The sequence below is a fragment of the Cherax quadricarinatus genome, chromosome 44 (genome assembly GCF_038502225.1).
Source record: "Cherax quadricarinatus isolate ZL_2023a chromosome 44, ASM3850222v1, whole genome shotgun sequence".
Classification (NCBI taxonomy): Eukaryota; Metazoa; Arthropoda; class Malacostraca; order Decapoda; family Parastacidae; genus Cherax; species Cherax quadricarinatus.
In genome coordinates this window covers 24,001,336-24,025,253 of record NC_091335.1, presented here as the reverse complement: position 1 = coordinate 24,025,253, position 23,918 = coordinate 24,001,336, and the positions used below count along the sequence as shown (strand labels likewise).

At 53.7% G+C, this 23,918-nt stretch overlaps 1 protein-coding gene across 1 annotated transcript in view; it reads left to right on the top strand.

The window, feature by feature from the left end:
• The window catches only part of LOC128697404 (uncharacterized), a 924,312-nt gene that overhangs the window by 668,909 nt on the left and 231,485 nt on the right, over positions 1-23,918 (top strand). The window contains exon 10 of the mRNA XM_070094201.1: positions 20,819-21,106. Coding sequence (XP_069950302.1) covers positions 20,819-21,106 — 288 coding nt within the window. The remainder of the gene's footprint in view (positions 1-20,818; positions 21,107-23,918) is intronic.

Below are 23,918 nucleotides of genomic sequence, written 5' to 3'. Positions count from 1 at the left end.
TCTGTGCTGTTTCAGATGTCTCAGCTCCTCTTCTAATCTCTCTATCTTGATTTCTGCTGCTGTGGCCTGTTGCTTCCACCTTCTACATTCTGCTGCTAACCTCTCTTCCATCTTCCTTTCCAGCTCATCTAGTCTCCTTCCCCAGTCTTCCTCCCTTTTTTTGAGCTCTACCTCCCATTCCTCCCTGCCAGATTCGTCCTTGGAGCCCCTTGTCCTCATCCTGGTTAGGGGGAGGGGAATAGATGGTTAGGAGAGGGGATGGATGGTTGTGGGGGAGGGGGAGGATGGTTTTTGGGGGGGTAGTGATTGTTGGGGGAGGGTGTTCGATGGTTTGGGGGAGAGAGGTGATGGATGGTTATCGGGGAGGGGGAGGATGGTTATTGGAGGGAGGGAGGTAGTTGGGGGGGTTAGACGGTTTGGGGAGGGGTTGGGTGGTTTGGGGGAGGGGTAGGTGGCTAAGGTGAGGTGGTTAGGGAAGGGGGAGAGGTGGTTAGGGGAGGGGGGGTACGTGTTTTTGTCAAGTGTTTGTGTCAAGTGGTGGAGGGTGTGTGGGGGGGTATATATGCGTGTGTGCGTGTGTGTGCGTGTGGGTGTGTGTGTGTGTGGTGTGTGTGTGGGGTGTGTGTGTGTGTGGTGTGTGTGTGTGGGTGTGTGTGGGGTATGTGTGGTGTGTGTGTGTGTGGTGTGTGTGTGTGGTGTGTGTGTATATGTGTGTGTGTGTGTGTGTTTGTGTGTGTGTGTGTATGTGTGTGTGTGTGTGTGTGTGTGTGTGTGTGAGTGTCTACCGTTGTGTGTGTGCTTGTGTGTGAGGGAGGGAGGGTTAGGGTGGGGTAGGTTGTGTGGTTGAAAGATCCATGTTGTAGGCACAAATTTAGTCTCATTTATCTTTCCCAATTATCTACTCTCTCCACTTATTGCCCTTTCTGGATTTACGTATTAATTGTTGCTGGTTATCATTTTTCCTTGTTCACATTGAGAGAGGACTTCCTAGCTTCCTAAGTATTCTTACTGCTAATAACTACCGGTAGTAACACTGCCTGTGTGCGTGTGTGCATGTGTGTGTGTGTGCGTGTGCATGTGTGCATGTGTGTGTGTGCACGTGTGTGTGTGTGTGTGTACGTGTGTGTGTGTGTGTTCGTGTGTGTGTGTGTGTGTGTGTGTGTGTGTGTGTGTGTGTGTGTGTGTGTGTGTGTGTGTGTGTGTGAGTCTTGTGCGGTGTAATGACTGGCCGCAACTTCTTGTGACCTGACACAACCCTCCAGGGACCTGACCCTAGCACCGTCTTACAATGTTGCCCTTAAAAGCTTGTCCCACCTACCTTCTCACACTCGTCAACACTATTTTCTCTATGTCTATGCTATTTCTATTTTAATTCTGGTAATAGCTTGCAGGAGTGAGTGACCAGTATCAAACAGTATGCAAGGTCAACCAGGGCCGTCAACATGCAAACCACAAATAGGCGAATAAACTTGCGGTGATGCCAGCTGCTGATGACGAAGTCGTCTTACGTAGGCCTTAAATCCCTATTTTGGAGATCCTTCACCCGTGATGATTATAACCATATATGCTCATACATCCCGCTTCCTCACGCGATTTCACTCTTCACTGATGATAGTATACACTTCACATTATATACACTTCACTTTATATGTATAATGGCACACAACTTGTCGTGACGTCACTTCTTCAGGCCTACCACTACCAATGTGGCAACAGCGCCTAAGACCCCCAACGGTTTGCGCTTTGAAATATTATGATTTCAGCTTTCCTCTCACTTTCTTTAACTAATAACTTTAATTATCACTCATAGTATTGTTCACTGACGTTCCACTACCACTGATTACTGCTATCTGTTATTGCACGCCATACAACGCTAAGGATCTCGGAGCCTTGTTACCCACGTCTTCACCCCACGGACCCACGCTAGTGTGTGTGTGTTTGTGTGTATGTGTGTGTGTGTATGTGTATGTGTGTGTGTGTGTGTACTCGCCTATTTGTACTCACCTGTTTGTGGTTGCAAGGGTCGAGTCATTGCTCCTGGCCCCGCCTCTTCGCTGATTGCTACTAGGTCCTCTCTCTCCCTGCCCCATGAGCTTTATCATACCTCGCCTTAAAACTATGTATGGTTCCCGCCTCCACTACGTCACTTTCTAGGCTATTTCACGGCCTGACTACTCTATGACTGAAGAAATACTTCCTAACATCCCTTTGATTCATCTGAGTCTTCAGCTTCCAATTGTGACCTCTTGTGTCTGTGTCCCTTCTCTGGAACATCCCGTCTTTGTCCACCTTGTCTATTCCGCGCAGTATTTTTATGTCGTTATCATGTCTCCCCTGACCCTCCTGTCCTCCAGTGTCGTCAGGTTGATTTCCCTTAACCTCTCCTCGTAGGACATACCTCTTAACTCTGGGACTAGTCTTGTTGCAAACCATTGCACTTTCTCTAATTTCCTGACGTGCTTGACTAGGTGTGGATTCCAAACTGGTGCTGCATACTCCAATATGGGCCTGACGTAAATGGTATACAGAGTCTTGAACGAATCCTTACTGAGGTATCAGAACGTTTTCCGTAGGTTTGCCAGGCGCCCGTATGCTGCAGCAGTTACCTGATTGATGTGCGCCTCAGGAGATATGCTCGGTGTTATACTCACCCCCAGATCTTTTTCCTTGAGTGAGGTTTGCAGTCTTTGGCCATCTAAACTATATTGTGTCTGCGGTCTTCTTTGCCCTTCCCCAGTCTTCATGACTTTGCATTTGGCAGGGTTAAACTCAAGGAGCCAGTTGCTGGACCAGGCTTGTAGCCTGTCCAGGTCTCTTTGTAGTCCTGCCTGATCCTCATCTGATTTGATTCTTCTCATTAACTTCACATCATCTGCAAACAAGGACACTTCTGAGTCTATCCCTTCCGTTATGTCGTTCACATATACCAAGAACAGCACAGGTCCTAGGACTGACCCCTGCGGAACCCCGCTTGTCACAGGAGCCCACTCGGACACCTCGTCACGTACCATGACTCGTTGTTGCCTCCCTGTCAGGTATTCTCTGATCCATTGCAGTGCCTTTCCTGTTATGTGTGCCTGATCCTCTAGCTTTTGCAGTAACCTCTTGTGAGGAACTGTGTCGAAGGCCTTCTTACAGTCCAAAAAAATGCAGTCGATCCACCCCTCTCTCTCTTGTCTTCTGTCACCTTGTCATAAAACTCTAGTAGGTTTGTGACACAGGATTTTCCTTCCCTGAAACCGTGCTGGTTGTCAATTATACACAGTTACATGTTTCTTTCCAGACACTTGTTTATTTCCAGGTGTGTGTGTGTGTGTGTGTGTGTGTGTGTGTGTGTGTGTGTGTGTGTGTGTGTGTGTGTGTGTGTGTGTGATACACACATGTCTGGAGAAATAAAAAGAGTAATCAGAATACAAGTAGTAGGTGAAGCAACAATAAGGAAAACACTTGTATTACCCGAGCAAACACTTGTATTACCCGAGCAAACACCTGTATTACCCGAGCAAACACCTGTATTACCCGAGCAAACACCTGTATTACCCGAGCAAACACCTGTATTACCCGAGCAAACACCTGTATTACCCGAGCAAACACCTGTATTACCCGAGCAAACACCTGTATTACCCGAGCAAACACCTGTATTACCCGAGCAAATACCTGTATTACCCGAGCAAGCACCTGTATTACCTAGGCAGACACTATTGTGAACACATGCTACTGTTGTCACTACAGCTGTACCAGCATGCCACCCAACACATGCTGTAACACACTGTTCTTATACACACACACACACACACACACACACACACACACACACAGGCACGCACGCGGTGACATTAAACCGAAAACTGGTACTATGTCAGTGTTGATCTACCAGTCATCTTCCAGGATGACCCCTAGAACGCCCTCAAGGGTGAACCTCAGAACACTCGTCTCAGTGCACTAACATCACCTCTTATTTCTCCCTTATGTGTGTTTTTGTTCCTTATTGGTATTGGGCTGATTTTGTGTGTACTCAGCTATTTGTGGTTGCAGGGGTCGAGTCATAGCTCGTGTGTGTGTGTGTGTGTGTGTGTGTGTGTGTGTGGAGGGTGCGCTTTTCTATTTGTATTCGCCAATGTATGATTATAGGATTGTCTTATAGCTCCTGGGCTCGTCTCAATGCCTGTGAATCTCATCTGAATGTTCCTCTACTGCCTGGCTGAAATTGCCATAGACGAGGTAATCAGATCAAGCAGCCGATCTTGCCCTGACAAGTCAGAGTGCCACAGCACCCTAACGATGATCAGACAACTGTTAGTTGTCTTGTCTGACTTCCACTTCTGTTTTACTCTCCCTCTGTCTTCTCTCCAGTCTCATCTTTTTTCCTCATCTTACTTTCTCCTCCCCAGCCTTCTCTCCAGTTACCTCTCGTCTTCTCAGCACGTATGTGCATGAAGTGTCGTCCTAGGCAGTGTGTGTGTGTGAATATAGACATCCTTGTGCCTGGTTACTGCCCGAGGTAAAAATTTTCTGGCCTGTTTCCCTGGCCTTGTGAGTGTCAGCGCCCTCAGCTCATACACCTCCTCCTCCTCATATACTCACAACACCTTGCTCCAGGCTCGGCTGTCTTGGGCTAGATGACTATGGGCTAGTTTGCTCTGGCCTAGATGGCTGTGGGTTAGATAACTTTGGCCCAGATAGTTGTTTGCTAGATTACCTTTGCGCTAGATAGTTTTGGATTAGATGACTGTGGGTTAGATAATGGCTAGTACCTGTGGATTAGGTCACTAAATACGTGGTTTAGGCATCTTTGGAATGGACAGCTGTGAGGATACTTGTGGGTCACTTTACCCAAAATATAATCTTGCAACTCTTACGACTCTCTCGCTTGGTTCATATTTTTGGTTCAGTTGCTCGTGCTAGTGGTTGTGGTAATTGCGGTTGCGTAGATAAATGGTTCAGAAAACCGACAAGTTGATGAATTAGACACACGTGTAACACCTCGGTATCTTTATTGAGATACCCAAGTGATGCACATGTATCTAATTCATCAATTGTGGTTGTGGCAAGTGGTTGTGGTAATGGTTGTGGCAGTAGTGATGATTGAGGTTTTGGTGGTGGTGATAGTGTTGGTGGTGGTGGTTGTACCACTAGCACTGTTGGTGTTAGTTGCTGTGGTCCTAGTCTAGTATGTGGTACGAGTGGGGATAGTGGTGCTGGTAGTGTTAGTGGGAGGAAAGGGTGGTAATGGTGGTGCTACTGACATCAGTGGTCCTTGTAGGGGGAACAGTTGTGGTGCTAATGACGGTAGTGGAAGTCATAACCACTTACAGTAGCAGTGATTGTGGTAGTTGTAGTAATAGCCGTCGCAGCGTAAGTCATAGTGATATAAATAGTAGCAATAGTGATATACATATAGTGGTAATGCTGATAGCAATAGCAGTGTTAGTAAACGCTGTCATAACTTCCACTAGCGGTTGTGTTAGTGGTAATAGTACAAGTAGTAATAGTGGTTGAAGATATAACCCTTCCCCACCTACCCAGTGGGGAGTATAATTAAGGATAGTTACCCCACACACTGTCTCAGGGGGCAGTTGCTGGCTACAAAGAATACTCACAATCGCCTTAACTGCTCCTCTTTATCGTTGTGTACACGTTATTATCCAATTTTAGGTTAATTTCTGCTTCTTTGTCTATCCAGCGCTGAGTTAGATCTGTATTACAGTAATTCTGAAAGTTGCCTTTGTTGGCTGGCTTTGTCAACCTGGGAGCGTCCACACCACGGTTCATACATGTTAGCGTCCAACACCTGTCAACCTGGGAGCGTCCACACTACTATACTACTACTACACTACTACTTCACTGCTGCACGGCTGCTGCTGCTGTACTGCTGCTGCTGAGCTGCTGTGCTGCACTGCTGCACTGCTGCTGCACTGCTGCACTGCTGCTGCACTGCTGCTGCACTGCTGCTGAGGCTGCTGTGCTGCTGCTGCTGCTGCACTGCTGCTGCTGCTGCTGCTGCTGCTATGCACTGCTGCACTGCTGTACTACTGCACTGGTACTGCACTGCTACACTACTGCTATGCTGCTATTGCACTGCTATGCTGCTGCACTGCTGCTAGACTGCTATGCTACTGCACTGCAATGCTGCACTGCTGCACTGCTACTGCACTGCTGCTTCACTGCTGCACTGCTGCACAGCTGCTACACAGCTGCTGCACTGCTGCTGCACTGCACTGCTGCTGCTAAGCTGCACTGCACTGCTTCCACTGCTACTGCTGCTATGCTGCTGCACTGCACTGCACCACTGCCTGCTAGGCTGCTGTAGTGCTGCACTGCACTGCTGCTGCTGCACTGCTGCTGCACTGCTGTGCTCACTGCACTGCTGCTGCACTGCACTGCTGTGCTGCTGCACTGCTGTACTGCTGCACTGCACTGCTGCTGCACTGCTGCACTGCTGCACTGCTGCTGCACTGCACTGCTGCTGCTGCTGCACTGCTGCTGCACTGCTATGTTGCTGCACTGCTGCTGCTGCTGTGCTGCTGCTGCTGCACTGCTGCTGCACTGCTGCACTGCTGCTGCACTGCTGTACTGCTGCACTGCTGCACTGCTGTACTGCTGCTGCTGCACTGCTGCTGCTGCTGCTGCACTGCCTGCTGCTGTGCTGCTGCACTGCTGCTGCACTGCTGCTGCACTGCTGTGCTGCTGCACTGCTGCTGCTGCGCTGCTGCTGCTGCTGCTGCTGCACTGCTGCTGCACTGCACTGCACTGCTGCACTGCTGTACTGTTGCTGCTGCACTGCTGCTGCTGCTGCACTGCTGCTGCTGCACTATGCTGCTGCACTGCCTGCTGCACTGCTGCAATGCACTGCTACTGCTGCAGTGCCACTGCTACTGCTACTGCAATGCTGCACTTCTGCACTTCTGCACTGCACATACTGCTGCACTGCGCTGCTGCACTGTGCTGCACTGCTACTGCTGCTGCTGCACTGCACTACTGCTGCTGCTGCTGCACTGCACTGCTGCTGCTGCTGCACTGCTGCCTTTCACTGCTGCACTGCCTTCTGCACTGCTGCTGCACTGCTATGCTGCTGCTGCTGCATTTGCTGTACTGCTGCTGCGCTGCTGCTGTACTGCTGCACTGCTGCTGTACTGCTGCTGTACTGCTGTTGTACTGCTTCTGTACAGATGCTGCTCTGCTGCTTCACTGCTGCTGTACTGCTGCTGTACTGCTGCTGCACTGCTGCTGTACTGCTGCTGCTGCTGCTGTGCTGCTGCTGCTGCTGCTGTACTGCTGCACTGCACTGCACTGCTGCTGCACTGCTGCTGCACTGCTGCTGCTGCTGCACTGTGCACTGCTGCTGCTGCACTGCTGCTCTGCTGTACTGCTGCTGCGCTGCTGCTGTACTGCTGCACTGCTGCTGTACTGCTGCTGCTGCACTGCTGCACTGCTGCTGCTGCACTGCTGCTGCTGCACTGCTGCTGCACTGCTGCTGCTGCTGCACTGCTGCTGCACTGCTGCACTGCTGCTGCTATGCTGCTGCACTGCTGCTGCGCTGCTGCACTGCTGCTGCTGCTGCACTGCTGCTGCACTGCACTGCACTGCTGCTGCTGCACTGCTGCTGCGCTGCTGCTGCTGCACTGCTGCTGCTGCGCTGCTGCACTGCTGCTGCTGCGCTGCTGTGCTGCTGCTGCACTGCTGCACTGCTGCTGCTGCACTCACTGCTGCAGGCACTGCTGCACTGCTGCTGCCTTGCACTGCTGCTGCGCTGCTGCTGGCTGCGCTGCACTGCTGCTGTACTGCTGCTGCTGCGCTGCTGCTGCTGCTGCTGCACTGCTGCTGCTGCGCTGCTCTTGCACTGCTGCCGCTGCGCGCCGCTGCGCTGCTGCTGCTGCTGCTGCTGCTGCTGCTGCTGCACTGCTGCACTGCTGCTGGGCTGCTGCTGTGCTGCTAGGCTGCTGCTGCTGCGACTGCTGCTGCTGCTGCACTGCTGCACTGCTGCTGCTGTGCTGCTGCTGCTGCTGCTGTGCTGCTGCACTGCTGCTGCTGCTGCACTCACTGCACTGCTGCTGCTGTGCTGCTGCTGCACTGCTGCTGCTGCACTGCCTGCTGCTGCACTGCTGCTGCATACTGCTGCACTGCTGCTGCTGCACTGCTGCTGCACCTGCTGCTGCACTGCCACTGCTGTTACCTGCACTGCTGCTGTACTGCTGCTGCGCTGCTGCTGTACTGCTGCACTGCTGCTGTACTGCTGCACTGCTGCTGCTGCTGCTGTGCTGCTGCTCACTGCTGCTGCACTGCTGCACTGCTGCTGCTGCACTCTGCTCTTTTCTGCTGCTGCACTGCTGCTGCACTCTGCTGTACTGCTGCTGCGCTGCTGCTGTACTGCTGCACTGCTGCTGTACTGCTGCTGGGCTGTGCTGCTGCTGCACTGCTGCTGTGCACTGCTGTGCTGCTGCAGTGCTGCTGCACTGCTGGGCTGCACTGCTGCTGCACTGTGCTGCACTGCTGCTGCACTTTCTCTGCACTGCTGCACTGCTGCTGTGCTGCTGCGCTGCTGTGCTGCTGCACTGCTGCTGCTGCTGCTGCACTGCTGCTGCTGCCCGCTGCACTGCTGCACTGCTGCTGCACTGCTGCTGCTGCACTGCTGCTGCTGCACTGCTGCTGTGCTGCTGCTGCACTGCTGCTATGCTGCTGCACTGCTGCTGCACTGCTGCTGCACTGCTGCTGCATTCTGCTGCACTACTGCTGCACTGCTGCTGCTGCACTGCTGCACTCTTTCTGCTGCACTGCTGCTGCTGCTACTGCTGCTGCACTGCTGCCGCTGCACTGCTGCTGCACTGCTGCTGCACTGCTGCTGCACTGCTGCTGCTGCTGCTGCACTGCTGCTTGGCTGCGCTGCTGCACTGCTGTAACCTGCTGCTGCTCTGCACTGCTGCTGCACTGCTGCTGCTGCACTGCTGCTGCTGCTGGCTGCACTGCTGCTGCTGCACTGCTGCTGCTGCTGCTGCTCTGCTGCTGCTGCTGCACTCTGCTGCTGCTGCTGCGCTATGCTGCTGCACTGCTGCTGCTATGCTGCTGCTGCACTGCACTGCTGCACTGCTATGCTGCTGCACTACTGCCAACTGCACTGCTGCTGCACTGCTGCACTGCTGCACTGCTGCACTGCTGCTGCACTGCTGCTGCCCATCTGCTGCCTGCTGCTTGCTGCTGCTACTGCTAGCAACCTGCTGCTGCACTGCTGCTGCTGCACTGCACTGCTGCTGCTGCACTGCTGCTGCGCACTGCTGCTGCACTGCTGCTGCTGCTGCTGCTGCACTGCTGCTGCTGCACTGCTGCTGCTGCTGCTGCTGCACTGCTGCTGCACTGCTGCTGCTACACTGCTGCTGCTGCACTGCTGCTGCTGCTGTAACTTGCACTGCTGCATGTCTGCTGCACTGCTATGCTGCTGCTGCGCCTGCTGCTGTGCTGCTGTAGCTGCACTGCTGCTGCTGCACTGCTGCTGCACTTTCTGCTGCACTACTGCTGCTGCACTGCTGCTGCTGCACTCTGCTGCCTGCACTGCTGCTGCTGCACTGCTGCACTGCTGCTGCACTGCTGCTGCTGCTGCTGCTGCTGCACTGCTGCTGCTGCACTGCTGCTGCTGCTGCTGTTGCTGCTGCACTGCTGCTGCTGCACTGCTGCGCTGCTGCTGCTGCTGCACTGCTGTGCTGCTGCGCACTGCTGCACTGCTGCTGCTGCACTGCAACAGGATGCTGTGCTGCTGCTGCGCTGCTGCCTGCTGCTGCACTGCTGCCTTGCACTGCTGCTGCGCTCGCTGCACTGCTGCTGTGCTGCCGCTGCGCTGCTGTGCTGCTGCACTGCTGCTGTGCTTTCTGCTGCACTTTGCTGCTGCTGCGCTGCTGTGCTGCTATATTCTACTATACCTTTGTACCATTGCTACTAATTTTTTGTACCACTACTGCCTGTACTGCTGCTGCCTGCTGCATGCTGCTGCTGCACTGCTGCTGCGCTGCTGCTGCACCTGCTGCACTGCTGCTGCTGCTGCTGCTGCACTGCCGCTGCACTGCTGCTGCTGCTGCGCTGTGCTGCACTGCTGCTGCACTGCTGTGCTGCTGCTGCTGCTGCTGCTGTGCTGCTGCACGGTGCTGCTGCTGTGCTGTGCACGGTGCTGCTGCTGCTGTGCTGCTGCACAGGTGCTGCTGCTGCTGTGCTGCAGTTGCTGCTGCTGCTGTGCGCTGCACGGTTGCTGCTGCTGCTGTGCTGCTGCACAGTTGCTGCTGCTGTGCTGCTGCACAGTTGCTGCTGCTGTGCTGCTGCACAGTTGCTGCTGCTGCTGTGCTGCACAGTTGCTGCTGCTGCTGTGCTGCTGCACAGTTGCTGCTGTATGCTGCTGCTGGTGCTGCTGCTGTGCTGCTGCACAGTTGCTGCTGCTGCTGTGCTGCAGTTGCCTGCTGCTGTGCTGCTGCACAGTTGCTGCTGCTGCTGTGCTGCTTTTGGTTGCTGCTGCTGCTGTGCCAGCTGCACAGTTGCTGCTGCTGCTGTGCCAACACCCAGTTGCTGCTGCTGCTGTGCGCTGCACGATTGCTGCTGCTGCTGTGCTGCTGCAGTTGCTGCTGCTGTGCTGCTGCGCAGTTGCTGCACTGCTGTGCTGCTGCACAGTTGCTGCTGCTGTGCTGCTGCGCAGTTGCTGCTGCTGCTGTGCAGCTGCACAGTTGCTGCTGCTATGCTGCTGCTGGTGCTGCTGTATGCTGCTGCACAGTTGCTGCTGCTGCTGTACTGCTGCAGTTACTGCTGCATGCTGCTGCAGTTACTGCTGCTGCTGTGCTGCTGCTGATTGCTGCTGCTGCTGTGCTGCTGCACAGTTGCTGCTGCTGTGCTGCTGCGGTGCTGCTGCAGTTGCTGCTGCTGTGCTGCTGCTGGTGCTGTATGCTGCTGCACAGTTGCTGCTGCTGTGCTGCTGCACAGTTGCTGCTGTGCTGCTGCAGTTGCTGCTGCTGCTGTGCTGCTGCACAGTTGCTGCTGCTGCTGTGCTGCTGCGCAGTTGCTGCTGCTATGCTACTGCACAGTGCTGCTGCTATGCTGCTGCACAGTGCTGCTATGCTACTGCTGAGGTGCTGCTGCTATGCTCTGCACAGTGCTGCTACTGCTATGCTGCTGCACAGTGCTGCTATGCTGCTGCACAGGTGCTGCTCTATGCTGCTGCACAGTGCTGCTGCTTCTACTGCTGCTGCACGGTGCTGCTGGTGATGCTGCACGGTGCTGCTGCTGCTTCTACTGCTGCTGCACGGTGCTGCTGGTGATGCTGCACGGTGCTGCACTGCTGCTGTGCTGCTGCACAGTTGCTGCTGCTGCACTGCTGCCTGGCGGGGTGCTGCTGCTATGCTGCTGCTGGTTACTGCTGCTACTGCTGTGCTGCTTTTATTGCTGCTGCTGCTGCTGCTGCACAGTTGCTGCTGCTATGCTGCTGCACAGTTGCTGCTGCTCTGCTGCTGCAGGTGCTACTGCTGTGCTGCTGCACGGTGCTGCTGCTATGCTGCTGCTGGTGCTGCTGTACTGCTGCTGGTGCTGCTGCTGCTATGCTGCTGCACAGTGCTACTGCTGCTGTGCTGCTGCACAGGTGCTGCTGCTGTACTGCTGCACGGTGCTGCTGCTGTGCTGCTGCACGGGTGCTGCTGCTATGCTGCTGCACAGGTGCTGCTGTACTGCTGCACAGTTTGCTGCTATTATGCTGCACGGTGCTGCTGCTGTGCTGCTGCACAGTTACTGCTGCTGTACTGCTGCACGGGTGCTGCTGCTGTGCTGCTGCACGGTGCTGCTGCTGTGCTGCTGCACAGTTGCTGCTACTGCACTGCTGTGCTGCTGCACGGTGCTGCTGCTGCTGTGCTGTGCACAGTGCTACTGCTATGCTACTGCACAGTGCTGCTACTGTGCTACTGCACAGATTGCTGCTATGCTATGCTGCTGCACGGTGCCACTGCTGCTATGCTGCTGCACGAGGTGCTGCTGCTGTGCTGCTGCACGGGTGCTGCTGCTGTGCTGCTGCACGGTACTGCTGCTGTGCTGCTGCACAGTTGCTGCTGCTGTACTGCTGCACAGTTGCTGCTGCTATGCTGCTGCACAATTTGCTGCTGCTGCTGCTGCACAGTTGCTGCTGCTGCTGCTGCACGGTGCTGCTGTGCTGCACAGTTGCTGCTGCTGTGCTGCTGCTGGTGCTGCTGCTGTGCTGCTGCAGTTGCTGCTGCTGCTGCTGTGCTGCTGCACGGTGCTGCTGCTGCTGTGCTGCTGCACAGTACTGCTGCTATGCTGCTGCACAATTCTGCTGCTGTACTGCTGCTGGTGCTGCTGCTGCTATGCTACTGCACGGTGCTACTGCTGTGCTGCTGCACAGTTACTGCTGCTATGCTGCTACGGTGCTGCTGCTGTACTGCTGCACGAGGTGCTGCTGCTGCTGTACTGCACAGGTGCTGCTGCTGCTATGCTGCTGCAGGTGCTGCTGCTATGCTGCTGCACAGTTGCTACTGCACAGTGCTGCTATGCTGCTGCACGGTGCTGCTGCTGCTGTGCTGCTGCACGGTGCTGCTGCTGCTGTGCTGCACAATTGCTGCTGCTGCTATGCTGCTGCACGGTGCTGCTGCTATGCTGCTGCACAATTTGCTGCTACTATGCTGCACGGAGAATTACTGCTGCTATGCTGCTGCGCAATTACTGCTGCTGTACTGCTGCACAGATTGCTGCTGCTATGCTGCTGCACGGTGCTGCTGCTGTGCTGCTGCAATTGCTGCTGCTATGCTGCTGCACGGTGCTGCTGCTATGCTGCTGCACAGGTGCTACTGCTATGCTACTGCACAGTGCTGCTATGCTGCTGCACGGTGCTGCTGCTGTGCTGCTGCACAGTGCTGCTGCTATGCTGCTGCAGGTGCACTGCTGCTGCTGCTGCACGAATTTGCTGCTGCTATGCTACTGCACAGTGCTGCTGCTTCTGTGCTCTGCACAGTTGCTGCTGTGCTGCTGCACAGTGCTGCTGCTATGCTGCTGCACAGTTGCTGCTGCTGCTATGCTGCTGCACAGTTGCTGCTGCTGCTGTGCTGCTGCACAGGTGCTGCTGCTATGCACAGTTGCTGCTACTGTGCTGCTGCACAGTGCTGCTGCTATGCTGCTGCACAGTGCACCTGCTGCTGTGCTGCTGCACGGTGCTGCTGCTGCTATGCTGCTGCACAGTGCTGCTGCTATGCTGCTGCACAGGTGCTGCTGCTATGCTGCTGCACAGTGCTGCTACTATGCTGCTGCACGGTGCCACTGCTGTGCTGCTGCACAGGTTACTGCTGCTGTGCTGCTGCACAGGTGCTGCTGCTTCTGTACTGCACACAATTACTGCTGTATGCTGCTGCTGGTGCTGCTGCTGTGCTGCTGCTGGTGCTACTGCTGTACTGCTGCACAGTTGCTGCTGCTGTGCCTGCACGGTGCTGCTGCTATGCTGCTACTGGTGCTACTGTGCTGCTGCACAGTGCTGCTGCTGTGCTGCTGCACAGTTACTGCTGCTATGCTGCAGTTACTGCTGCTGCTGTACTGCTGCACGGTGCTGCTGCTGCTTCTACTGCTGCTGCACGGTGCTGCTGGTGATGCTGCACGGTGCTGCTGCTGTGCTGCTGCACAGTTGCTGCTGCTGCATGCTGCTGCACGGGTGCTGCTGCTGCTATGCTGCTGCACGATTACTGCTGCTGTGCACTGCACCAGTACTGCTGCTATGCTGCTGCACGGTGCTGCTGCTATGCTGCTGCACGGTGCTGCTGCTGTGCTGCTGCACGGTGCTGCTATGCTGCTGCACGGGTGCTGCTTCTGTGCTGCTGCACAGTGCTGCTGCTATGCTGCTGCACGGTGCTACTGCTGCTGTGCTGCTGCACAGTTGCCACTGCTGCTGTGCTGCTGCACAGTTACTGCTGCTGTGCTGCTGCACAATTTACTGCTGCTATGCTGCTGCACGGTGCTGCTGCTATGCTACTGCACAGTGCTGCTATGCTGCTGCACGGTGCTGCTGCTGCTGCACAGGTGCTACTGCTGCCATGCTGCACAGTTGCTGCTGCTGTACTGCTGCACAGGTGCTGCTATGCTGCTGCACAGTGCTGCTGCTATGCTGCTGCACGGTGCTGCTGCTATGCTGCACAGTTGCTACTGCTGCTATGCTGCTGCACAGTTGCTGCTGCTATGCTGCTGCACGAGGTGCTGCTGTACTACTGCGGTGCTGCTGCTATGCTGCACGGTTACTGCTGCTGTACTGCTGCACAGTTGCTGCTGCTATGCTGCTGCAATTGCTGCTGCTGTGCTGCTACTGGTGCTGCTGCTATGCTACTGCACAATTGCTGCTGCTATGCTGCTGCACAGTTACTGCTATGCTACTGCACAGTGCTACTGCTTCCTATGCTGCTGCACGGTTACTGCTGCTGTGCTGCTGCACGGTGCTGCTGCTGTGCTGCTGCACGTTGCTGCTGCTGCTGTGCTGCTGCACAGTTGCTGCTGCTATGCTGCTGCTGGTGCTACTGCTGCTGTGCTGCTGCACGGTGCTGCTGCTGCTGTGCTGCTGCACCGTTGCTGCTGCTGTGCTGCTGCACGGTGCTGCTGCTGTGCTGCTGCACAGGGTGCTGCTGCTGTGCTGCTGCGCAGTTGCTGCTGCTGTGCTGCTGCACGGTGCTGCTGCTGCTGTACTGCTGCACGGTGCTGCTGCTGCTGTACTGCACGGTGCTGCTGCTGTGCTGCTGCTGGTGCTGCTGCTGCTGTACTGCTGCACGGTGCTGCTGCTGCTGTGCTGCTGCACGAGGGTGCTGCTGCTGTGCTGCTGCACAGTTGCTGCTACTACTACTACTATACTACTACACAATTACTACTACTATACTACTACACAATTACTACTACTATACTACTACACAATTACTACTACTATACTACTACACAATTACTACTACTACTATACTACTACACAATTACTACTACTATACTACTACACAATTACTACATATTCTTATTTTCTTCTTTATCGTCTTAACTTTCTTTTTTTTTTGTCTTCCTGCTACTTTTTTTTCTCCTCTATCGTCTACTTTATTTTTTTTTTCGTCCTGTTCTTTCGTCTTCACTTTTTTCCGTCTTTTTCTTTTTGCCTTTTGTCTTCTGCACTGAATGAGAGGGACTGACGAGTGGGATGAGAGGGACTAACGAGTGGGATGAGAGGGACTGACGAGTGGGATGAGAGGGACTGACGAGTGGGATGACAGGGACTGACAAGTGGGATGAGAGGGACTGGCGAGTGGGATGAGAGGAATTGACAAGTGGGATGAGAGGGACTGACGAGTGGGGTGAGAGGGACTGACGAGTAGGATGAGAGGAATTGACAAGTGGGATGAGAGGGACTGACGAGTGGGATGAGAGGGACTGACGAGTGGGATGACAGGGACTGACGAGTGGGATGAGAGGAATTGACAAGTGGGATGAGAGGGACTGACGAGCGGGGTGAGAGGGGCTGACGAGTGGGGTGAGAGGAAATGACGAGTGGGGTGAGGGGGAGTGACAGGTGAGGTGAGAGGGAGTGACAAGTGAGGTGAGAGGGAGTGACAGGTGAGGTGAGTGACATATGAGGTGAGAGGGAGTGACAAGTGAGGTGAGAGGGAGTGACAAGTGAGGTGAGAGGGAGTGACAAGTGAGGTGAGAGGGAGTGACAGGTGAGGTGAGAGGGAGTGACAGGTGAGGTGAGAGGGAGTGACAGGTGAGGTGAGAGGGAGAGACAAGTGAGGTGAGAGGGAGAGACAAGTGAGGTGAGAGGGAGTGACAAGTGAGGTGAGAGGGAGTGACAAGTGAGGTGAGAGGGAGTGACAAGTGAGGTGAGAGGGAGTGACAAGTGAGGTGAGAGGGAGTGACAAGTGAGGTGAGAGGGAGTGACAAGCGAGGTGAGAGGGAGTGACAAGCGAGGTGAGAGGGAGTGACAAGTGAGGTGAGAGGGAGTGACAAGTGAGGTGAGAGGGAGTGACAAGTGAGGTGAGAGGGAGTGACAGGTGAGGTGAGAGGGAGTGACAGGTGAGGTGAGAGGGAGTGACAGGTGAGGTGAGAGGGAGTGACAAGTGAGGTGAGAGGGAGTGACAAGTGAGGTGAGAGGGAGTGACAAGTGAGGTGAGAGGGAGTGACAAGTGAGGTGAGAGGGACTGGCGAGTAGGATGAGAGGAATTGACAAGTGGGATGAGAGGGACTGACGAGTGGGATGAGAGGGACTGACGAGTGGGATGACAGGGACTGACGAGTGGGATGAGAGGAATTGACAAGTGGGATGAGAGGGACTGACGAGCGGGGTGAGAGGGACTGACGAGTAGGGTGAGAGACAGGTGAGGTGAGAGGGAGTGACAAGTGAGGTGAGAGTTAGTGACAGGTGAGGTGAGAGGGAGTGACAGATGAGGTGAGAGGGAGTGACAGGTGAGGTGAGAGGGAGTGACAGGTGAGGTGAGAGGGAGTGACAGGTGAGGTGAGAGGGAGAGACAAGTGAGGTGAGAGGGAGTGACAAGTGAGGTGAGAGGGAGTGACAAGTGAGGTGAGAGGGAGTGACAAGTGAGGTGAGAGGGAGTGACAAGTGAGGTGAGAGGGAGTGACAAGTGAGGTGAGAGGGAGTGACAAGTGAGGTGAGAGGGAGTGACAAGCGAGGTGAGAGGGAGTGACAAGCGAGGTGAGAGGAAGTGACAAGTGAGGTGAGAGGGAGTGACAAGTGAGGTGAGAGGGAGTGACAGGTGAGGTGAGAGGGAGTGACAGGTGAGGTGAGAGGGAGTGACAGGTGAGGTGAGAGGGAGTGACAGGTGAGGTGAGAGGGAGTGACAAGTGAGGTGAGAAGGAGTGACAAGTGAGGTGAGAGGGAGTGACAAGTGAGGTGAGAGGGAGTGACAAGTGAGGTGAGAGGGAGTGACAAGTGAGGTGAGAGGGAGTGACAAGTGAGGTGAGAGGGAGTGACAAGTGAGGTGAGAGGGAGTGACAAGTGAGGTGAGAGGGAGTGACAAGTGAGGTGAGAGGGAGTGACAAGTGAGGTGAGAGGGAGTGACAAGTGAGGTGAGAGGGAGTGACAAGTGAGGTGAGAGGGAGTGACAAGTGAGGTGAGAGAGAGTGACAAGTGAGGTGAGAGGGAGTGACAGGTGAGGTGAGAGGGAGTGACAAGTGAGGTGAGATTGAGTGACAAGTGAGGTGAGATTGAGTGACAAGTGAGGTGAGAGGGAGTGACAAGTGAGAGGGAGTGACAAGTGAGGTGAGAGGGAGTGACAAATGAGGTGAGAGGGAGTGACAAGTGAGGTGAGATTGAGTGACAAGTGAGGTGAGAGGGAGTGACAGGTGAGGTGAGGGAGTGACAAGTGAGGTGAGAGGGAGTGACAAGCGAGGTGAGAGGGAGTGACAAGTGAGGTGAGAGGGAGTGACAGGTGAGGTGAGAGGGAGTGACAGGTGAGGTGAGAGGGAGTGACAAGTGAGGTGAGAGGGAGTGACAGGTGAGGTGAGAGGGAGTGACAAGTGAGGTGAGATTGAGTGACAAGTGAGGTGAGAGGGAGTGACAAGTGAGAGGGAGTGACAAGTGAGGTGAGAAGGAGTGACAAGTGAGGTGAGAGGGAGTGACAAGTGAGGTGAGAGGGAATGACAAGTGAGGTGAGAGGGAGTGGCAAGTGAGGTGAGAGGGAGTGACAAGTGAGGTGAGAGGGAGTGACAGGTGAAGTGAGAGGGAGTGACAGGTGAGGTGAGAGGGAGTGACAAGTGAGGTGAGAGGGAGTGACAAGTGAGGTGAGAGGGAGTGACAAGTGAGGTGAGAGGGAGTGACAAGTGAGGTGAGAGGGAGTGACAAGTGAGGTGAGAGGGAGTGACAAGTGAGGTGAGAGGGAGTGACAAGCGAGGCGAGAGGGAGTGACAAGCGAGGTGAGAGGGAGTGACAAGTTAGGTGAGAGGGAGTGACAAGTGAGGTGAGAGGAAGTGACAAGTGAGGTGAGAGGGAGTGACAAGTGAGGTGAGAGGGAGTGAAAAGCGAGGTGAGAGGGAGTGACAAGTGAGGTGAGAGGGAGTGACAGGTGAGGTGATAGGGAGTGACAGGTGAGGTGAGAGGGAGTGACAGGTGAGGTGAGAGGGAGTGACAAGTGAGGTGAGATTGAGTGACAAGTGAGGTGAGATTGAGTGACAAGTGAGGTGAGAGGGAGTGACAAGTGAGGTGAGAGGAAGTGACAAGTGAGGTGAGAGGGAGTGACAAGTGAGGTGAGAGGGAGTGACTAAGTGAGGTGAGAGGGAGTGACAAGTGAGGTGAGAGGGAGTGACAAGTGAGGTGAGATTGAGTGACAAGTGAGGTGAGAGGGAGTGACAGGTGAGGTGAGAGGGAGTGACAAGTGAGGTGAGAGGGAGTGACAAGTGAGGTGAGAGGGAGTGACAGGTGAGGTGAGAGGGAGTGACAGGTGAGGTGAGAGGGAGTGACAGGTGAGGTGAGAGGGAGTGACAGGTGAGGTGAGAGGGAGTGACAAGTGAGGTGAGAGGGAGTGACAAGTGAGGTGAGAGGGAGTGACAAGTGAGGTGAGAGGGAGTGACAAGTGAGGTGAGAGGGAATGACAAGTGAGGTGAGAGGGAGTGACAAGTGAGGTGAGAGGGAGTGAGGTGAGGTGAGAGGGAGTGACAAGTGAGGTGAGAGGGAGTGACAAGTGAGGTGAGAGGGAGTGAGAGGTGAGGTGAGAGGGAGTGACAAGTGAGGTGAGAGGGAGTGACAAGTGAGGTGAGAGGGAGTGAGAGGTGAGGTGAGAGGGAGTGACAAGTGAGGTGAGAGGGAGTGACAAGTGAGGTGAGAGGGAGTGACAGGTGAGGTGAGAGGGAGTGAGAGGTGAGGTGAGAGGGAGTGACAAGTGAGGTGAGAGGGAGTGAGAGGTGAGGTGAGAGGGAGTGACAAGTGAGGTGAGAGGGAGTGAGAGGTGAGGTGAGAGGGAGTGACAAGTGAGGTGAGAGGGAGTGACAAGTGAGGTGAGAGGGAGTGACAGGTGAGGTGAGAGGGAGTGAGAGGTGAGGTGAGAGGGAGTGACAAGTGAGGTGAGAGGGTGTGAGGTGAGGTGAGAGGGAGTGACAAGTGAGGTGAGAGGGAGTGAGAGGTGAGGTGAGAGGGAGTGACAAGTGAGGTGAGAGGGAGTGACAAGTGAGGTGAGAGGGAGTGAGAGGTGAGGTGAGAGGGAGTGACAAGTGAGGTGAGAGGGAGTGACAAGTGAGGTGAGAGGGAGTGAGAGGTGAGGTGAGAGGGAGTGACAAGTGAGGTGAGAGGGAGTGAGAGGTGAGGTGAGAGGGAGTGACAAGTGAGGTGAGAGGGAGTGAGAGGTGAGGTGAGAGGGAGTGAGAGGTGAGGTGAGGGGGAGTGACAAGTGAGGTGAGAGGGAGTGACAAGTGAGGTGAGAGGGAGTGAGAGGTGAGGTGAGAGGGAGTGACAAGTGAGGTGAGAGGGAGTGACAAGTGAGGTGAGAGGGAGTGAGAGGTGAGGTGAGAGGGAGTGAGAGGTGAGGTGAGAGGGAGTGACAAGTGAGGTGAGAGGGAGTGAGAGGTGAGGTGAGAGGGAGTGACAAGTGAGGTGAGAGGGAGTGAGAGGTGAGGTGAGAGGGAGTGAGAGGTGAGGTGAGAGGGAGTGACAAGTGAGGTGAGAGGGAGTGACAGGTGAGGTGAGAGGGAGTGAGAGGTGAGGTGAGAGGGAGTGACAAGTGAGGTGAGAGGGAGTGACAGGTGAGGTGAGAGGGAGTGAGAGGTGAGGTGAGAGGGAGTGACAAGTGAGGTGAGAGGGAGTGACAGGTGAGGTGAGAGGGAGTGACAAGTGAGGTGAGAGGGAGTGACAGGTGAGGTGAGAGGGAGTGAGAGGTGAGGTGAGAGGGAGTGACAAGTGAGGTGAGAGGGAGTGACAGGTGAGGTGAGAGGGAGTGAGAGGTGAGGTGAGAGGGAGTGAGAGGTGAGGTGAGAGGGAGTGAGAGGTGAGGTGAGAGGGAGTGACAAGTGAGGTGAGAGGGAGTGACAGGTGAGGTGAGAGGGAGTGAGAGGTGAGGTGAGAGGGAGTGACAAGTGAGGTGAGAGGGAGTGACAGGTGAGGTGAGAGGGAGTGAGAGGTGAGGTGAGAGGGAGTGACAAGTGAGGTGAGAGGGAGTGACAGGTGAGGTGAGAGGGAGTGAGAGGTGAGGTGAGAGGGAGTGACAAGTGAGGTGAGAGGGAGTGACAGGTGAGGTGAGAGGGAGTGACAAGTGAGGTGAGAGGGAGTGACAGGTGAGGTGAGAGGGAGTGAGAGGTGAGGTGAGAGGGACTAAACGAGTCAGAGGGGCTATTTTTATTATTATTAATTATTATTATTATTATTAATTTTTTTATTATTATTATTACTGGTAGCAGCATGATGATAGCAACAGGATAGTCCTCGGGATAGTACTAGTCAGCCCCCGCGTGGCACCTGATGGTCTTCCAACTTTTCGCTCAAAGTGGCGAAAAGTTCCCTCAGCTTTCCAAATATTTTCAGTATTTTTCTCCCATGATTTTTTTTCTTCGTATTGAAGCATTCCTTTGATGATTTTCAAACTTGAGATTTTTTTAATTATTCCTGTCTCTGCGATAGATATTTTTTATGTCTTCGATAGATGTACTTCATCCTCCACGATAGATATTTATCTATTCGATATATGTAGTTATTTCCCCCTCTACGATAGATATTTCCCCACCCCCTGCAATAGATATTTTTATTTTACTCTACGGTAGATTTCTATTTCAGTCTATTTGATAAATATTTTGATTTCTACGATAGACATTATTTCGTTACCTACGATAGATGTTCTACTAATTTCAGATAAACCCGAGTGCCTGACGTCCCCGACCACGTACTTCATATACGACAAACCCATCAATGTGACCTGTACCGTGTCCTCTCATCCGCCGGTCCGGGCGGTCCACTGGCAGTGGAACAGCAGCAGTGATGTGATCAAAACACAGCTGGTTAGCGAACCTACGGAACGCCTGTCTACCCAGCTGACCGTCTACCCTATAGAGACGTACGAAGACAGACTCCTGTCTTGCTGGGCCGTCAATGAGATGGGACGCCAACCCCTCGCATGCGGCTTCTCCATAAAAGTAGCAGGTGAGATGGTAGAGTTTATTTTGACCTTTTTCCAGGACTAACCCAGGGATCTGGCGTGTCTAACTGGACGATTTGGTGTGTGTACTCACCTATGTGGTTGCAGGGGTCGAGTTACAGCTCCTGGCCCCGCCTCTTTGCTGGTCGCTACTAGTTCCTCTCCCTGCTCCATGAGCTTTTTCGTGTGTGTGGAGAGGGAGGTAATTTATCCATTTATATTTTCCCCATTGTTTGTAGGAGGGTTGAGTTCGAGTTCATGGTCCCAATTCTGAACAGTCGACCAGCTGATATGCCTGAACCTTCTCACGTTTAATCCCCCTTGTATGGCGTTCGCTTTCCTGACCACTCATTTGCCGCTCTACTTGTTTACAAGCCAACGAACGTGTATAAGGACCAGCAAAGACAAGGAACTGTTCAATTATACAGAGAAATGTAAAAGTGCCCTTAAACATGAGGTGAGGTCGTGACCCGGACAACGGAGGGAAGCAGGTCATGTGTCGTGTAGACGAGACCTTGAGAGGAGTTTTCCTAGAAGTGGTATCTATAACGGCAAGTATGCTAAGATGCAATATGCGGTTTGCGGCATTTTACTGAGATGTTTCGCCCAGCAGGGACACTTATCAATTCTTAGTTCTCTGTCAGTTCTCAGTTCTCTATAATTTGTCAGTTCTAACTTTTTACCATTGTTCAGTTCTCTTCAGTTCTCAGTTCTCTTATCATTTTTTGCCCCTGGTGGACGACCAGTCTTCTCAATTAAATGTCATAAACTGCTCGTTGTCTTAACAGAAATGTAAATACAAAATGCTTTGATAGGTTGACAGGAATATGATTTGATACTGTTTTGTACCCTGTTGATGGCGGCTTCCAGGCATTCCTAGTTCCATCATCTTGCTCTTCGGCGAGCTTGGCTACGTTCCACATCATAAGATGCGCCAGTTTCTCTGTATGGCCCATGTGTTGTATTTTAGTCTCCGTGTTCCTGAAGTCTAACATCAAGGCTGGTTGCAGTCTCGCGCACACAATACCTGTCGCAACCTGGACAAGGAAAGGTGTACACACAGGCTGTGATGTTGGGAGATCAGCTGTGGTTGATGCTGGTGATGGTCTTGTTGCAGTGGATCAGTGGTGGTTGGTGCTGGCGATGGTCTTGTTGCAGTGGATCAGTGGTGGTTGATGCTGGTGATCATCTTGATCAGTGGTGGTTGATGCTGGTGATCATCTTGATACATCAGTGGTGGTTGTTGCTGGTGATGTGCTTGCCATTAACAGGTTATTACTGAGAGACAGATATTGGTCTTCTAAAGAGTAGCTGCGAGGTGGACGGATGTCTGACCAGTGGGAAGAATGTGCATCAACGTCGGGGTTTCTTCTTCTTGGGAGTTTTCCCAGGGGCTTGACAGGTGTCGCAGTTGCAGTTACATTTTCCTCGAGATACTAAGAACAGTAAACATCTTGAGAAAGTATACAGTTTTAATTACGACACCCCTTCATTCAAAGTCCCGCCCCATCTCATCCTATATTGCAGACTTTCAGCATAACCCACGTCAAATCACAGAGGAAAAACCCCAAGGAAAACCCCGAAGTTTGTACACAAATCATTCTTCAAAGTAGACCAACTTCTCTTCGGAAGTCCAGCATCAACAACCTTCGAAACCGTCAGAACCATCAACAGCCCCAACCAGCACATTGGCCAATACCTCTTACGTTATACTAATTTTTTAGTAATCACGCGGGAGCGCTGAATCCGCAAGGGCCATACAGCGCCTGGGAAATGAGAGGCAATCAGGTTCAATCAGAGGGGGGCGCCACGCCAGCCCTCGTGATGCAGCAGCCTTGACCAGGACGGAGGCAGGAACCGGTGTCGGGGGTTTAAGAGTGTGTGTGTGCGCCTCTGTTGCTGCTGGTGACTGCTCTCACAGACGCTAATGTTCCTGACGGCGCTCATAACAGACTTAAAGCTTTACTCTGGCGCTCAAACAGGTGATTAACCTGTAATTACCAGCCTAATTTTCCGGCCGTAAGCACCCGTGTTATGAAGGCAATTAACGTGTAGAATTAACCCCCATGTCTTTCATAGACCAGTATAATGATGTCACAAGTAACGTGGCCCCTCAAGACAAGTTCCTTGATGCTGCTAGCGGGCTCTTGATGCCAGGAATTTAACCTATCCTCTTTCTCGGAGGGAACCTGGTTGCTTCCCACCCTCGCTGACGCTGTACGACCCCGAAAGATTTAGCGCTCTCTTCGAAATGGAATAATAACCGTAGGGAACGTAGAAGAGGAGAGACAGTTGGGTTTAGCGGTCTACCAAGATATTGTTATCTTCCCGTCAGTAAATTACTCGATCACGTTCCACCTGTGTTGTCCTCGGTCGTGCGACACACTCCAGCGTCTTGACAGTGTGGCAAGACGGTCGTGCGACACACTCCAGTGTCTTGACAGTGTGGCAAGACGGTCGTGCGACACACTCCAGCGTCTTGACAGTGTGGCAAGACGGTCGTGCGACACACTCCAGTGTCTTGACAGTGTGGCAAGACGGTCGTGCGACACACTCCAGTGTCTTGACAGTGTGGCAAGACGGTCGTGCGACACACTCCAGTGTCTTGACAGTGTGGCAAGACGGTCGTGCGACACACTCCAGTGTCTTGACAGTGTGGCAAGACGGTCGTGCGACACACTCCAGTGTCTTGACAGTGTGGCAAGACGGTCGTGCGACACACTCCAGTGTCTTGACAGTGTGGCAAGACGGTCGTGCGACACACTCCAGTGTCTTGACAGTGTGGCAAGACGGTCGTGCGACACACTCCAGTGTCTT